The sequence below is a fragment of the Oncorhynchus masou genome, chromosome 13 (genome assembly GCF_036934945.1).
Source record: "Oncorhynchus masou masou isolate Uvic2021 chromosome 13, UVic_Omas_1.1, whole genome shotgun sequence".
Lineage (NCBI taxonomy): Eukaryota > Metazoa > Chordata > Actinopteri > Salmoniformes > Salmonidae > Oncorhynchus > Oncorhynchus masou.
The window spans coordinates 43,366,476-43,385,215 of NC_088224.1; the positions used below are offsets into that span (position 1 = coordinate 43,366,476).

Sequence of the window (18,740 nt, forward strand, 5' to 3'; positions counted from 1 at the left end):
ATCCATTGACTTAGAACTCAAATTGTAGCTCCTATACCTTCCACTAGATGTCAACAATCTTTAGAAATTGTTTCAGGGTTGTATTCTGATAAATGAGGGAGTAAGAGCAGTCTGAATGAGTGGACCCTGCTGTGTCACAGAGCTTTTTCATGCGCGTGACCGAGAGTGCCTTTCTGGTTTACCTTTTATATTGACAACGTTATTGTCCGGTTGAAATATTATTGATTATTTAGGCTAAAAACAACCTGAGGATTGTTTATGAACATCGTTTGAAATGTTTCTACGAACTTTGCGGATACTCTTTGGATTTTTTTGTCTGCCTGTTGTGACTGCGTTTGAGCCTGTGGATTACTGAAGAAAATGCGCCATTAAAACAGGTTTTTGGATATAAAGAGACTTTATCGAATAAAAGGAACATTTTATTGAAAAGATCTCTTTTGAGTGCAACCATATGAGATCATCAAAGGTAAGTGATTAATTTTATCTCTATTTCTGACTTGTGTAACTCTTCTTCTTGGCTGGTTACAGTTTAATGATTTGTCTGCTGGGCTATGTTCTCAAATAATTGTAAGGTATGCTTTCGCCGTAAAGCATTTTTGAAATCTGACATCATGGTTGGATTCACAAGAAGTTAATCTTTTAACCTATGTAAAATAGTTGCATCTTTTCTGAATTATTATGAGTATTTCTGCATTTGAATTTGGTGCTCTGCAATCTTATTTGATGTTGGCCCTAGAGGTTAAATCAAAAATATGTTTAAAAAAAACACGCAGACAGGATGCAGCTGCCGTCTTGCTGAAATCCAAATTAATATTGGATGCATTTTCTTTATAGTTTTTGTCTTTATTTAAACCCAAGTAGCTACTGTAGCCTAGGCTACTTGGCAATGGCCACTGTGGACCTGGAGTGGAGTACAGCATTGTTTACAATCAAGCTATTATTGCCCTTTGTCGGTAGTCTGTTTTATTACATATTTAACCTTTATTTAGCCAAGGTGTTTATGTACCACTAACTAAAGTGTTTGTATTTGTTTTTTTTAAAGGTTAGACCAGGACACACCGCTGCTCGTTGCTCCTGTGGCACCAAGTCCAATGCCTTCCCAGCAACCCTTGGGAGGTCTTTGCTCCCGCACTTACATCACCTTTAGCGACGAGGAGGCCTTTGAGGCTGCCTTCCCCCAGGCTGTGCGGACCGGCTCCCAGCCCCCCACCCAGGAAGTCTGTCCTGTCACCCACAAGGCTGCATTATACAGAGATCCAGTTACAGACATTCCCTATGCCAACACACGAGCCTTTCGCATTATTCGCGAAGCCTACCGCAAATATGTGGCAGCTCATGGATTCCCCAACTCTGCTGGGGGTTTCTCTGTGGTTGATGCCTCAGGTTCCAGGAGTGCACGCCAGAAAATGGTCAAGCAGAGCACAGTTGCAAGGTAGAGGCTTATATTCTCTCATAAGTCTGTCCTCCTTTTATTTAGAGCCCCTCATCTGTTCAAAGATTTAAATCTACAGTCTGGGATTCATCTTTCACCGAAATGGCAGCCTCAGTACTTGTTTTGGTGTACAGCTGAAGCATAGGGCTATGGAAATTCTTGTTTGTAAACATTGAAGTAATAGAATTTACATTTAGGATAGAACGGGGCTTTCCAACCTTGTTCTGTAGGTATGTGAATAAAATTTTCAATAAATTTCCTTTAACATCCTGGGCCCTTTTTTGCCTGGAACTAAGTTGGCGCAAGTGTCAAACTTAAGTTTGTTTGCAATTTCATCATGGAAAAACAGGCGCACTGGCATTTTACAGACCTAACACCAGGTTTGGCAATTGACCTGTGGGACCAGTGGCAATATTTAAGACTCACAAAAAAATCCAGTCATGACGCACAGTGCTCATGGAAGGAGAGATGTGCCTTTTGTGCCGGTAAATCTCATATTTAGAAACGTAAATAAACACTTGGTTCCCCCCCCCCCCCCCCATTTCATTTAACTTGATTAAAAACTAAGCACAACCTACCCTCTCCTTAATAGCAGAATCTCATCAGTGTGTATTTTTATGCTGGCCATTAGCCAAGTAGCCTATGAATAAAGGAGTTTTAAATGGTCTACTGAAACTGCTTTGAAATATTTGAGGTTTTTGCCCTCATGCTTTTTCATTATTCAAAATTCACAGCTGTATTTCACTTGTTCAAGTAGGCTATCATCCTCATTTTCAAAGAGCGCCGCTCATCTGATTACCAAAGACATGCTCCTTCAAACTATTCAGCCCTCCATATCAACTGCTGATTTCTTTTGAGGATCTACAATTTAAAGTTGTCCTCGCCCCTATATCAGTGTGAATGCTATAGCCTATGTTTAACAATGCATTTCCATATTGAAGCAATGCCATTAGAACTATGTGGACTGCAAACATGTTCAACATATTTAGCAAATATGGGGAAGACTATTTAACGAACTAACATTCAAATTGGTCTTGATGACAACGCAATACATAAGACTGTAAATACACAACTTGAAGCAAACACACAGAGCGCCTTCTGAATGTATTCCCAACCCTTTACTTTTCAACATTTTGTTGTTACCGCCTGGATTTGAAATGGATTAGCGATTTTGTCACTGAATCAACACACACTACACCGTAAAGTCAGTGGAATTGTGTTTGTAGAACATTTTACAAAATGAAAATCTGAAATGTCTTTAGTCAATAAGTATTCAACCTCTTTCTTATGGGAAGCCTAAATAAGTTCAGGGGTAACAATGTGCTTAACTAGTCACATGAGTTGAATGGAGTAGTGAATTTCAAGCACAGATTCAACCACAAAGACCAGGGGAGCTTTTTCAATGCCTCGGTAGATGTGTTAAATTATATTAAAAGCAGACGGTGAATATCCCTTTGAGCATGGTGATGTTATTAATTAGGCTTTGGATGGTGTATCAATACACCCAGTCACTACAAAGATACCGGTGTCCTTCCTAACTCAGTTGCCGGAGAGTTAAGAAGAGGGACCTCGGAAAACTACAATTGGCACAGAACAGCATAGTCCACATGGCTGGCCCTTCAATGTACCCGGAGAGCTAGCATTAATTCTATGCATGGAAATCTCTCGTGGCTCAAAGTGGAGGAGAGATTGTCATCACTACTTGTTTTTTGTAAGAAGTGTTGACATGCTGAATGTACAGAGCTGTCTGTTTAAACTACTAGCACACAGCTCAGACACCCATCCATACCCCACAAGACATGCCACCAGAGGTCTCTTAATAACAATCCCCAAGTCCAGAACAGACTATGGGAGGCGCACATGGAACTCTATTCCACATCAGGTAACTGATGCAAGCAGTAGAATCAGATTTAATAAAACATGAAATGATACCTTATGGAACAGCGAAGAGGCCCATGATAAGGGAACGTGGGATACCTAGTCAGTCATACAACTGAATGCCTTCAACTGAAATGTGTCTTCTGCATTTAACCCAACCCCTCTGTATCGGAGAGGTGTGGGGGCTGCCATAATCGACATCCACGTCTTCAGCCCCCAGAGAACAGTGGGTAAACTCCCTTGCTCATGGGCAGAACGACGGATTTGTACCTTGTCAGCTCGGTGATTCAATCCAGCAAACTTTCGGTTACTGGCCAACGCTCTAACCACTAGGCTACCTGCTGCCCCACGAACTCTAAGACACGCACTCTTTACACACACACACCTGGATTTTGTATTGTAGATATGTGGTGGTGGTCTAAGGGAACACACTGAATGTGTTGGGTATGGTGTTATGAAATGGAATGTCATGTATTTTTAACTATATGTAACCGTCTTATGTTGCTGGACCCCAGGAAGAGTGCTAATGGGGATCGATAATAAATACAAGCCTGAGACCGGGTTTGGTAATTTGTAAGTCTAAATTCAATTAATGATGATCATAGGAAGTTTCTGCATGAGTGCTTTGTAGATCAACCCAAGAAAATGCTGCTTGCAATTGTGTTTTTGCTACAAAACACAATGGTGAGTTCTATAGCCATCACCAGTAATAAACCTAAGGGCACAATGGACAACAGCATCTAGTGGTTTAAGTGTTGATGCTGCTGCATGCATTTAGAAAATATCCTCATGATCTAACGTAGACCAGTGACCTGGAGAATTTCCTTCCTTTCAACAAAAGTCAGACATGCTTTGTTTCTGTAAAAGAAACCAACTTTGAACTTCCAACTTCTTCACCAGCTTTGTGACATGTTTTTTTAAATGAGTGTCATCAAGCCAGATACAAAGATTTTTGTAGGATGGGACACGCTCAATTTGTGTGGTCGCCGAACTAGTCATTACTTTTTAATTTAAATCTGTGTTACGTGACTTAGAAAACAGCATGCATTCTGTTTGCATTTACCACTAACTCTAGATCCAATAGTGACCTCTGGAGTGCTTGAAAGTCAGACTTCAAATGTGAAAAGGCTTTTCCAATCAATGGAGCAATGGAATGCAACACTATCATCTGCATACAATTTACTAATTTTATTTTTACGTTATTACCTATGTCATTTATATAGATTGTAAACAGTAGTGGGCTGAGTATCGAACCTTGGAGCACCTTGTTATGTAACTCGAGGAACTCCGATTCGACCCCAACTACCTTTTGATGGCCTGAGTTCTGTCATTTTGAGCTATGAAACCATCAGCAAACATCAGTACCCAACCCTATGAAGAACCGAATGACATGCTTTACAGCAGTGTTACTCACTATTTTTTTGTAAGGAGGCCACTTTGGGTTGAGACAATCATTCAGAGGGCCGCATAGAATTTTAATTTGTAGTACTTTTTCTTCCAATATTATTAGTAGAGTGCAATAGAGCACATCACAAATATATACATGCACACATTAAATAGGCTACATCATATGTATAAGACCCATATTAAGGGTTGCCTCAGTAGTTGGGTGGGTGAAAATGTCCCTTCTGCTCCTTGACTGAATTCATTCTAAATGTCTTGTTTACTATCCGTGTGAGGCAGTCCAGGTCAGGTGTGCATTGTTCAGTCTGTTTCTCTGTTTTTGTTTCACAATGTTCATTGTTGAAAATGTTGCTTCACAGGAATAAGTGCTGACAAAAAATTTGCACACACTGCTTCAGAAGTGGATACACTGTCTGACACAAGGCTTCAGAAATGGGTAACACCTGATCTTAGTTCACCTTGTAATGTGTCATTTGCCTGCAGCTCCACGCGCATGACTTGCTGCATCACGTTCTGTAAGTCACAGTCTTTGAGTTTAGTCACAGGTGCGTCATGATGAATGATACAATGAAACGTAATTAATTCTGGAATATCCTCTCTCATCAGGCCTATGAGTCCCTTCTCCTTCCCTCGCGTGTTTGAGGCACTGTCAGTGCACACAGATGTCAGATTAGACCAGTCAATATTATTATCAGCAACAAAAGTAACAAGGGCTTTCAGAATATCCTATCCTTGTGTTTGTCCCTGAAGGGGCATAAAACACACAAGTTCCTCTCTGAACGACTCATTTTGAGGGAAGCAGACCCAAACGCATAATTGGGCAATGTCACTTACATCAGCGCCTTCGTCAAGCGAAATACTAAAACACGGCGCCACGGATATGTCAGTAATCAGTTGCTTACCGATGTCCTCGCCAATGTCTTCTATGTGTCTTGTTATGGTCGAGTTTTAGTCCCGTAACTTGATTTAAAATAGCTTTCTTGTTTGTGAAATCATATATTTCGACTGAGGCCAAAAAACATTTTGACTATCCGCGTCTGTGAAGGCGTTCTTTCTCATGAGTATCCAAGCAATGTCATATGTCGTGTCTCTGACTTGTCATTAAATGTGAAGACTGTTCTTTTATCAAATCAATTCTCTGTAATTATTATTACGTGATTAAAGTAATCATTTAAATTAACTAGCAAGTCAGCATACAACGGACAATGTTGGTTTACAGAGTCATAATTTTCCGAATATAACTGTAAAGATATTTTATCTGATCAATTAGTCTTCTATTAATTTATTATTATTATTACCGTCAGTCTCATCTGAACGTCGTAAAAATATTGGTTATTTGCACAAACCCAGCCTTTACTTATGAATTAACTATACACAAATTGGCTCAATTATTTAATTACTAACTAATGACAGAATATACAATACATAACATTTATACAGTAAATACTGTCCCTAGTGGACTAAACAAGAACAGTTTGGTAATAACACGATAGATTCAACGAGAAGAAAAGTGGGTTTTGGAAGGAAGACTAAAGGAACATGGGTCTCTATCGAACCTGGGAAGCTATTCTCAAATAAATACATATGCACCTAATGATCGCTCATTCGAAAAAGAAATGCATTGTATTTACGTGAAGCTGGCTTCGATAGTTAAGCTGGTGATGTGAGGCTCTGGTTTGCCCAGTTGAGGTCACCCTTGTCCTTTGTAGATTCTGCCGGGTCGTTGTGGAGTGAGATTCACGTGGTCTGAGAGGTTCATCTCACTCTGGAGATGCTTCCTCATCGGTCAGTGTTCTCGTACTAGATGTGTGCATATGTTAATCTGCAGTCTGATATATGCTAGTTTAGTATGCACTTCTTCTTCAGGTGATCAAACCATTTTACGTGTGGAGCAAGAGCTCACGTTTCCTGGTCTGTAGAGTTTAAATTAGAATTAGCCCTTTTAAATGTGAGGAAAAGTCCTCATGGTATTTGGAACTGAGTTGACTTTTCGTCAGTCTTTTATTCAAGAGTGGAAAAGGGGTTGGTTCAACATTTCCAACCGAAGTCTATTCACTTGGGCGTGGCTACTGACTTAGTCAAACTTAACAATGAAGGCCAATTCTCTAATTTTAAAGGTTAACATCACATTACATTTTGCAAATATTTTCATCTTTACTCACTCATTTTATACAAGAATTAGATGCAAGCCTCAACAGAGGAACCTGTATAAACAGAGTTAGGGTAATGAGCCTGTATTGTCTTTCATGAGGTCACACAAAATGGACTGGTTCGTAGCTGGCTTCTCCACCGACCGTTTACATATTCTCCAAAAATAGGAATATTGTTCTATTCTCAAATTCTGGGATGTAGTAGAATTTGGCGGGAGAGTTCCTTTTGTTCTACTGTGACCCTCTCTCTCCCATACGTCATGGTCAGGGAGACGAGAATCTCTGCAGGGAATTTACTACGTGGTTGTAAAGTCATAAAACTGACCCCCCCCACCCCCCACCCTTCCCTCCTATTTGGGGCTAAGCCTTCCTAGGGGCCCCAACCCCTAGGTCTACTATACAGTTGGCCTCCAGAATAAACTCTGGCTTTCCATATATTTTAATTTGTCTTTAGCCTACAACTCTCATCTCCCTAAGAAGTCAGAATGAGTATTAACAGGTGTAGGAACTTTGCCGACCTTGTTTTTAGGTGCCGGCTGATTCCACTGATTGAGACTCACCAGTTCAACTATAAATCGTGGTGAATCCTGCCGACAACGCCGACTGTTTCTATCGCAAGGCCATCAGAATGTTAAATAGCCATCAGTAGCACAGAGATGCTGCTGTCTTCATACAGACTTGAAATTAATAATGCCACTTTAATAATGTCTTGCATTACTAATCTCACATGTATATACTGTATTCTACTGTATCTTAGTCTAAGCCGCTCTGACTTTGCTCATCCATACATTTATATATTCTTAATTCCTTTACTTAGATTTGTGTATTAGGTCATTGTTAGATATTACCCTGTCTTTCAAAGATAACTCGTAAAAATCCAAATAACTACACAGATCTTTCCGTAAAGGGTATTAACACTTCACCATGCTTGTTCAATGAACCATTAATGAACATGCACCTGTGGAGCGGTTGTTAAGACACAGCTTACAGACGGTAGGCAATTAAGGTCACAGTTATGAAAACTTAGGACACTAAAGAGGCCTTGCTACTGACTCTAAAAAACAAAGGTTCCCTGCTCATCTGCGTGAACGTACCTCAGGCATGCTTCAAGGAGGCATGAGGACTGCAGATGTGGCCAGGGCAATAAATTGCAATGCCCGTAATGTGAGATGCCTAAGACTGCGCTACAGGGAGACAGGATGGACATTTGATTGTCCTCGCAGTGGCAGACCGCATGTAGCAACATCTGCACAGGATCAGTACATCTGAACATCACACCTGCGGTACAGGATGACAACAACAACTGCCCAAGTTACACCAGGAACACACAATCCCTTCATCTGTGCTCAGACTGTCCACAATAGGCCTGTTGTAAGGCAGGTCCTCACCAGACATCACCGGCAACAACGTCGCCTATGGGCACAAACCCACCGTCGCTGGATCAGAGAGGACTGGCAAAAAGTGCTCTTCACTGATGAGTCACAGTTTTGTCTCACCAGGGGTGATGGTCGGATTCGGGTTTATCATTTAAGAAATGAGCGTTACACCGAGGCCTGTACCCTGGAGCGGGATCGATTTGGATCTCAACGCTGCGCATTACAGGGAAGACATCCTCCTCCCTTATGTGGTAGCCTTCCTGCAGGCTCATCCTGACATGACCCTCCAAGCATGACAATGTCACCAGCCACACTGCACGTTCTGTGTGCGATTTTCCTGCAAGACAGGAATGTCAGTGTTCTGCCATGACCAGCGAAGAGCCCGGATCTCAATCACATTGAGCATGTCTGGGACCTGTTTACATTATTCCATTTCTGTTAGTCACTTGTCTGTGGAACTTCTTCAGTTTATGTCTGTTGTTGAATCTTGTTATGTTCATACAAATATTTACACATGTTAAGTTTGCTGAAAATAAACGCAATTCACCGTGAAAGGACGTTTATTTTTTTTGCTGAGTTTACTATAATGATTTTTTTCATTGGCAAGATTAGCAAACTTAGACATGACATGCCATCAACAAACGCTGACACTACACATCCAAGTATATCTGACCAAATTGTGAAAGGCAACCATTTTCATTTTGAATTTCGTAAAGTGACTGTGGAAGAGGTGAAAAACGTCTTGTCTATCAACAACGACAAGCCACTGGGGTCTGACAACTTGGACTGAAAATTACTGAGGATAATAGCAGATGATTTTGCCACTCCTATTTGCCATATTTAAGCCTACTAGAAAGTGTGTGCCCTCAGGCTTGGAGGGATGCAAAAGTAATTCCCGCTACCTAAGAATAGTAAAGCTCCTTTTTATTGTCTCAAAGAGCTGACCAATCACCCTGTTACCAACCCTTAGTAAACTATTGGAAAAAATAGTTTTTGGCCAAATACAATGCTATTTTACAGTAAACGAATTAATGACAAACTTTCGGCATGCTTATTGGAAAGGACATTCAACAAGCACATCACTGACACAAATGACTGATTGGCTGAGAGAAACTGATGATGATAAATATATTTGGGTGGCTGGTTTCTTAAACTTCAGTGCAGCTTTTGACATTATTGATCATAGTTTGCAGGTAGAAAAACTTGTGTTATGGTTTAACAACCCCTGCTTTATTGTGGATAAAGAGTTAAATATCTAACAGAACACAGAGGGTGTTCTTGAATGGAAGAATCGGGAATTCCCCAGGGCAAGTGTCTTAGCCCCTTACTTTTTAAAATCTTTACTAATGACATGCCATTATCTTTTAATTAAGCCTATTCAGTCATGTGGTCAGGTGCTCAAAGGGACAGCACAGCTGACCTTTTTGGATGTACACTACTGGTCAAAGGTATGAACACCTACTCATTCAAGGGTTTTTCTTTATTTTTACTATTTTCTACATTGCAGAACAATAGTGAAGACACAAACTATGAAATAACACACCATTTCAATTTGTTTGAGGTTGGGGGATTGTGGAGGCCAGGTCATCTGATGCAGCACACCATCACTCTCCTTCTTGGTAAAATAGCCCTTACACAGCCTGGAGATGTGTTGGGTCATTGTCCTGTTGAAAAACAAATGATAGTGGGACTAAGCCCAAACTAGATGGGATGGCGTATCACTGCAGAATGCTGTGGTAGCCATACTGGTTAACTTCTTGACGCTACCAATCCCTGTAGCGGGATAATTTCCGTCTGCAACCGCTGAATAGCCTAGCGCAACAGTCAAATAGTATTACTAGAAAATGTGCATATTCATGAAATCACAAGTACAATATTTTGAAACACAGCTTAGCCTTTTATTAATCACCCTGTCGTCTCATATTTTGAAATTATGCTTTACATCGAAAGCAATCCAAGTGTTTGTGTAAATGTATCGATAGCCTAGCATAGCATTATGTACACTTACATCAGGAAGCTTGGTCACGAAAATCAGAAAAGCAATCAAATTAGCCATTTACCTTTGATCTTTGGATGTTTTCACTCACGAGAATCCCAGTTGCACAACAAATGTTCCTTTTGTTCCATAAAGATTATTCTTATATGGTAGCAGTGACCCACATCCCGTCATTTCATGCAGACCACCTTTTCACAGGTGTCTGCAAGGTGGCCATGTTCAAACATGGCCCTTGATCTCTACGAGGACGATGGTGAATGGGATGGCTTTCAAACCCCTGGGGTCCTCCCTCTGCTGGACAGTGACCCTCCAGGCCCCTGTCCAGAACCCATAATACATATATAACAACCATATGAACATACCTTTGTCTTATTTTATTAAGGCTTCCGAACCCAAAAGTCAGTGAACCATGTCCAAATGGCATTTATACTGACCAATGATATATATCACTATGTTAACCTCTCTAGGGTATGTGGGACGTCCCATCTGGCCAACATCCAGTGAGATTGCAGAGCGCCAAATACAGAAATGCTCATTATACAAATTCAGAAAACAAAACATATTTGTTCATCCAACCACGGTGTCAGATTTATAAAATGCTTTTCGGCGAAAGCATACCTAGCCCAGAACATACCTAGCCCAGAACATCGCCCAGTTGACAAATTATTACAAACAGTAACCAGCCAAGCAGAAGCGTTACAAAACTCAGAAATAGAGATAAAATGAATCCCTTTGATGATCTTCATATGGTGGCAATCAGAAGACATTAATTTACTCAATAAATGTTCCTTTTGTTCGATAAAAAGTCTCTTTATATCAAAAAACCTTTCTTCAGTAATCCACAGGCTCAAACACAGTCAAAACAGGCAGACATAAAATCCAAATTGTATCCGTAAAGTTCATAGAAACATGTCAAACGATGTTTATATTCAATCCTCAGGTTGTTTTTAGCCTAAATGATCTATAATATTTCAACCGGACAATAACGTTGTCAATATAAAAGGTTAACAAGAAATGCTCTCGGGATTGCGCATGAAAAAGCTCTGCGACACGGTAGGGTCCACTCATTCAGACTGGCCTCATTTATAAGAATACAAGCCTGAAACAATTTCTAAAGACTGTTGACATCTAGTGGAAGCATAGGAACTGCAAATTGAGTCCTAAGTCAATGGATACTGTAATTAAAAATGTGCTCCTGGTAACCGGTTCAGGTAACCAGCTGCACGGGTGTCCATTTGCAATGTCTTTCAATGGGCATTTACCATCATGAATTTGACATGCTCTAATATACTGCAGAAATGCCCAATTGACTGGCCCATTGAACTCTGGATGGCCGGGCAGTGATAGTGGTTCCTCTCCATCGCTCGTTGGTGTTGATTTCTGCATGTCAATTTGGTGATGGTTTATCACTGTTTAAACTTTTTGATACAGTTTGATATGGCATTTATAACCCACATAGGCTTCAGATTGAAGTTAGGGGAGCAGGCAATGTATTCACCCTGTTTTCATTGTTACGGGTTAATGCCACATGGTCAAGGTTAGGCTTGCACAGATCAGGAGGACCTTAGGAACATTCCTGTGGTTGAATTGTGCTTCTAACCCTAATGGCTCTGCCGCTGTCACCCAAAAGCACCTGAAATTTAGGCCAGGCTTCATTTTGGGTCTAATTCTTTTGCACGGTTGCTACGGTCAGATTGAGCAAGCTACGATCAAGTAGGGTGTCTCGTTGAACTCGGCACAGCCTAGAGATTATGGTGATGCCATTGCAGGCTCTGTGTGTCTTTAAGCCCCACACTGTGTCACTCCATCCTAGCTGTGTGTGTGTGTGAGTTTTTCTTGGACATCTGTTGGGAGAAATGGCTGATTTACAGTTCATAAGGGTTTCCTAATCACACATGAAGTTTTGGAAAGATGTGACCTTTTTAATCCTTCGAAACAACCCCTATGACCCCAATGTATGGCACTTTCAGTTGGCACAGGAAGCTTAACATGAACACATATCCTCATTGGGTTAGTTTCTTACAGACTCCTGAGTTTTAAGTTTTTACGTTAATAACTGACTGATTTACAGAGGGTTGAATGCAGTGTTTTTCACAAACGGCAGGTTTGGTATATCAAAACATTTTTAGGGTGAACTTAACCACTTCCGTTTGCTCCAGGAAGCTTAGCATCAACGCATGTAGTCCTCATAGTGTCCTGATGGACTGTCATCGAAGACAGTTTGATATGACATTCATAACCCACATAGGCTTCAGGTTGAAGTTAGGGGAGCAGGCAATGTATTCCAATGGGGAGAGATGTCATTGTAAACTGTCAGATGAAAACACCCTGTTTTCACTGTTAAGGGTTAATGCTACACGGTCAAAGTTAGGCTTGCACAGATCGGGAGGACCTTAGGAACGATCCTGTGGTTAAATTGTCCATCTAACCCTAACGGTTCTGCCGCTGTCACCCAAAAGCACCTGAAATTTAGACCAGGCTTCATTTTGGCCTACTTTTTTGCACGGTTGCTGCGGTCGGACCGAGCAAGATTCGGTCAAGTGGGGCATCTCCTTGAACCCGGCACGGCCTAGAGACTATAGTGATGCCATTTTCCAACACTTTTAGTGTTGATTTCAGTCTGTCATTTTGGTGATGGTTCATCACTGTTTAAACTTATTGCAAATGGAGAAAAGTCAGCCAGTAAGTCAGAGTCCATCAGTAAATAAGATATCATTCTGACACCAAACTGACACCAAACCCACTTTGTCCAACCCGTTTAGAGGCCAGCTATCACATATTTCGGAGCAGGCCCAAAACTTTGACTGGATCTGTAACTTTTTTGAAAAAGAAAACTAAATTCTTTAACCATCACCAATTGTACATTGTACGATTTCTCGTAAATTACGATAGATAAATGGCTGGTTCTTTTTTCCTGACACCGTAGGTTCATGTACTTTGACTTGAAGTGGTCAAATTAGCACTCTATTTTTGTTTTTGACTTCTTACGGCTGAGATCCCGTTAACGGGATCGATATGACAACAGCCAGTGAAAGTGCAGGGCGCCAAATTCAAACAACAGAAATCTCATAATTAAAATTCCTCAAACATACAAGTATTTTACAACATTTTAAAGAAAAGCTTGTTGTTAATCCCACCACAGTGTATGATTTCAAAAAGGCTTTACGACAAAAGCACACCATCTGATTATGTTAGAATAGCCATTTTTCCAGCCAAAGAGAGGAGTCACAAAAAGCAGAAATATAGATCAAATTAATCACTAACCTTTGATGATCTTCATCAGATGACACTCATAGGACTTCATGTTACACAATACATGTATGTTTTGTTCGATAAAGTTCATATTTGTATTAAAAAATCTGTTTACATTGTCGCGAATTACAAATTTATACTCATGTCATAATGTTTTGTCAGCCATCTTTGCTGAAGAAAGTCACCAGGGACAGGTGGCTCGTGTCAAATTCGTCATTGGAACCACTCGATATGATTGGTCATATAAAAACCTTGGGACCCAAATGCATAATGAGTGCTCTAACTCCCCCTTGTGTTGGTCTGGATAAATCAAACTTGATGGACATCAGAAATAGAGGAAGGCCAGGACTAAAAACAAACAAAATATAACTATTTTAAAATAGATTGTCTGTAAAATGTGTATAGTATGTATAAGCTGGAAGTAGAAGCCTAAGTGTTGTTATTGTGGTGGTAGGGTTTGCGGTGAATAATAAAGGAAGGTATATTCTAAAAACAAGTGTGTATGTATGTATGTATATAGGTATGAATGTTTACACTATTGTTCAAAACTTTGGGTCATTTAGAAATGTCCTTGTTTTTGAAAGAAAAGCACTTTTTTTGTCCATTAAAATAACAAAATGTATCAGAAATACAGTGTAGACCTTGTTAATGTTGTCAATGACTAGTAGCTGATCTGTACTTCAAAGCACATATGGTGTGCATTATAAAGAAAGAGGAGGTGGGAGGAGAGGTAAAACAGGAGCAGGGAAGACAGCATATGACTAATGAATTACAGTGCTAACCTAATTTTCTCTCAGTTCATCACAATTACATATGGTCTCTAGCGGTGCCTCTTAACCAGCCTTGGGCTCCCAGTCGGCACGAAGGTTATCTTAAGAACGGGTGAGGTGGTGATGACGGGACTGGCTTCCTCTCTCACATCAAAACATACCTGCAGACGAGAGACGGATGGATAGAGAGAGAGAGCATGATTAAGCTTTTTTTTTCTAACACGGTCAGTCATAATCATCAGGAGGTGAAATGCAAAACTGAACTTGGATCCTTAACTCTGGGACTACTACATCTATATGTATTTCAATTTATAGCAACTCTTTAATAATACTTCCTGTATAATATAAGTATAATATCCCTTATAGCAAATCATGATAACATTGGATAGATAGATGTGCAGCGTGTGACAATAACAGGATCATATCAAGGATAGCATCACAAATGAATACATAAATGCCACTTGAAGCTTGATGATGAGGAGCATTTGAATCAGCAGTGCAGTGCTAAGGCAAAAACTAAATGTGCACCCCTTTGAGCCCCCAGAACCAGGACTGAGAACCGCTGCTCTTTATTGGGACCTCTTCATCTGCAGACAGGCTTTAACAGCTCTCTACATCTGAGGACAGAAAACCTCACAAGAAATAGACTACTGCTCTATCCAGAATAGCCTACTCTCTCTTTGACAGCTGGGCCTGCTATCTTTTCACCTTCCTCCAAAAAAATACAAATTGTTGCCATTATCAAGAGTGGAACTGGGGCTAAAACAATATCCTACAGTGTGGCAGGACTGCACCTAAACAGGCTGGAGACGCATAAATAATCGAAGAGCATGCATGTATATGTCCTCACCAAAGGATGAGGAGTCAGAGGTAGTGTTCACTTGATGTTGCAGCACAGCAAGATTCTCAGTAGACATGGGATGTCAGGAACAATGACCCCACTGTCAGAATGTACAGATTATCATCCTGATAAAGCATGTCCTCCACCTGTTGTAGTACTGACATATCACAGCACTCCAAACATCTCTCCATAAGCTTTCCACTCTTAACAGAGAGAAAGAAAAGGTTTTGTGGGGGGGATCTCATCTCTGTGGTCCTGCTCTGGGGTGGGTCAGAGGTTAAAGAAATGCAAGTTGTATGTGCCTCTGTGAGTGGTTACTGACTGTATGTGAAGCAGACACCTATCTGAGTGTACCTGAAACATTTAAATATAGAGGGCTATGTGTCTCACCACTTGGTTATTGCAAGGCTAACCCCCAAGGAAATCATGACTTGGCAACGGGCTTGACAGTCCAGTAAAAATGGCTGAGTGTTTATGTAGTGTACATTTTTTAATTAGCAGGTGACATCTTAATTTTTTTTAAATTGATGCATGTTTGACATGTTCCATGTACAACAAGACAGGCAGAGAGGAAGATAGACAGAGAACAGTTTAATTACCTCTGGTTATGGACACTTTTGCCAGCAATAAAGCTTCCACGGCCTGGTCCTCAGACAGTGAACATCTGGCAATATCTACATTTTCAACCCTTGATCAGCTCGCACTCTGAAAGTAAATAAAATAGCTTATTTTTTTGTAGATATGAAAACAATAACTGAGATATGGCCGTTCAATCTAGAGCAGCAGATGTCATTTTCAGGATACGTCAGTACAGCACAGAAAGCAATCTTACGAGGTTTGATGAGGAAGATATCAAGGGGTTTTATACAGAAAGTAACTCCTCACAAAATGTTACAATATGCATAATACAAGTGTATATTTTTTTCGTTCTACTGTAACAATATTTACCTTGAAGATCTTCCTTTTCTGCCGACTCCATCTATAAAGTACCCAAAAGCAGTTGCTGCTTTGTTACTGGTCGCAGTGTCCCGATAGGACATCTTTTCAAGAGGTAGCCTACGATTCACACCAGACTGGTATTGTGCTTGTTCATTAGGTGATGGGAAATGAGAAATATGCAATATGCATACAAAATAATATACTTACCCTCCTTGAAAATCCATCTATACTGCCAAAGATGACAATGTTGTATCTTGAAAAAAAGCATTGGAATTAAAAGTGAAATGTTAAACCTATTAATTAACCTGCTTCATTATTTATGTATTACCAGTTGATGAAGAACAATATCAATTTCATACATAATTGAACATTTGTCTTCGAATAAGTAATAATAAAAAACTTGAAATAACTTCTTAGATTTGATGGAGACATTATACATCTTAGTACCTTATCAATTTATGATTTGTATCAATGTGGACGAGAGACAGCGGAGCAGGAACAGAGCATCTTTGCCGAGCAATGCAACGAAGCTGGATCACTATGGCAATGATACCTGTACCATCTACACCAGGGCTGCCCAACCCTCTTCATGGAGAACAACTGTTCTGTGGGTTTTCAGTCCAACCCTAATTTAACACCTGATTCTACTAATTAGCTGCTCAATAAGACCTTAACTAGCTGAATCATAATTGCTAAATTAGGGTTGGACTGAAAACCTACAGGACAGTAGATCTCCAGGAAGAGGGTTGGGCAGCCCTGATCTACACACTGCAAAGACTCCCGAACTCTTCGCCATTGTACACGATGGTCCATTGCTTGGAGACTTCCTTTGGTCATTCTAAAGCCCTCATGGGGCATCCTTGCCTTAATGGCCCTGACTTTCTGGTCTAACTCTTCAGCTGACATATCAGAATTGCATTCCCTGACAGACATATTGTGTTCTATCATCTTTCTGTAAAAAAAAATCTAACCTTTACACTGTCATGAAACAAATAGGCCATGGCCTGCTTATGAGTTGCCATGAAAGAAAGTTCGATGAATTGAACTGAAACTGGCGAGAACAGGTGTTCATAGCTAAATGTTTTTTGGTTAGCTTGAGAATAATACAGTGCCTTGCGAAAGTATTTGGCCCCCTTGAACTTTGCAACCTTTTGCCACATTTCAGGCTTCAAACACAAAGATATAAAACTGTATTTTTTTGTGAAGAATCAACAACAAGTGGGACACAATCATGAAGTGGAACGACATTTATTGGATATTTCAAACTTTTTTAACAAATCAAAAACTGAAAAATTGGGCGTGCAAAATTATTCAGCCCCCTTAAGTTAATACTTTGTAGCGCCACCTTTTGCTGCGATTACAGCTGTAAGTCGCTTGGGGTATGTCTCTATCAGTTTTGCACATCGAGAGACTGAAATTTTTTCCCATTCCTCCTTGCAAAACAGCTCGAGCTCAGTGAGGTTGGATGGAGAGCATTTGTGAACAGCAGTTTTCAGTTCTTTCCACAGATTCTCGATTGGATTCAGGTCTGGACTTTGACTTGGCCATTCTAACACCTGGATATGTTTATTTTTGAACCATTCCATTGTAGATTTTGCTTTATGTTTTGGATCATTGTCTTGTTGGATGACAAATCTCCATCCCAGTCTCAGGTCTTTTGCAGACTCCATCAGGTTTTCTTCCAGAATGGTCCTGTATTTGGCTCCATCCATCTTCCCATCAATTTTAACCATCTTCACTGTCCCTGCTGAAGAAAAGCAGGCCCAAACCATGATGCTGCCACCACCATGCTTGACAGTGGGTATGGTGTGTTCGGGGTGATGAGCTGTGTTGCATTTACGCCAAACATAACGTTTTGCATTGTTGCCAAAAAGTTCAATTTTGGTTTCATCTGACCAGAGCACCTTCTTCCACATGTTTGGTGTGTCTCCCAGGTGGCTTGTGGCAAACTTTAAACGACACTTTCTATGGATATCTTTAAGAAATGGCTTTCTTCTTGCCACTCTTCCATAAAGGCCAGATTTGTGCAATATACGACTGATTGTTGTCCTATGGACAGAGTCTCCCACCTCAGCTGTAGATCTCTGCAGTTCATCCAGAGTGATCATGGGCCTCTTGGCTGCATCTCTGATCAGTCTTTTCCTTGTATGAGCTGAAAGTTTAGAGGGAGGGCCAGGTCTTGGTAGATTTGCAGTGGTCTGATACTCCTTCCATTTCAATATTATCGCTTGCACAGTGCTCCTTGGGATGTTTAAAGCTTGGGAAATCTTTTTGTATCCAAATCCGGCTTTAAACTTCTTCACAACAGTATCTCGGTCCTGCCTGGTGTGTTCCTTGTTCCTCATGATGCTCTCTGCGCTTTTAACGGACCTCTGAGACTCTCACAGTGCAGGTGCATTTATACGGAGACTTGATTACACACAGGTGGATTGTATTTATCATCATTAGTCATTTAGGTCAACATTGGATCATTCAGAGACCCTCACTCAACTTCTGGAGAGAGTTTGCTGCACTGAAAGTAAAGGGGCTGAATAATTTTGCACGCCCATTTTTTCAGTTTTTGATTTGTTAAAAAAGTTTGAAATATCCAATAAATGTCGTTCCACTTCATGATTGTGTCCCACTTGTTGTTGATTCTTCACAAAAAAATACAGTTTTATATCTTTATGTTTGAAGCCTGAAATGTGGCAAAAGGTCGCAAA

The 18,740-nt window shown here is 40.4% G+C and overlaps 1 protein-coding gene across 2 annotated transcripts in view; it reads left to right on the forward strand.

The window, feature by feature from the left end:
• Positions 1–1,699, forward strand: part of vps72a (vacuolar protein sorting 72 homolog a) — a 28,264-nt gene extending 26,565 nt beyond the window's left edge. For both annotated transcript variants that reach the window (XM_064983951.1, XM_064983950.1), the window contains exon 6: positions 1,043–1,699. In XM_064983951.1, the coding sequence (XP_064840023.1) occupies positions 1,043–1,436 (394 nt within the window). In that variant the 3' untranslated portion in view covers positions 1,437–1,699. The remainder of the gene's footprint in view (positions 1–1,042) is intronic.
• The last annotated feature ends 17,041 nt before the right edge of the window (positions 1,700–18,740 follow it).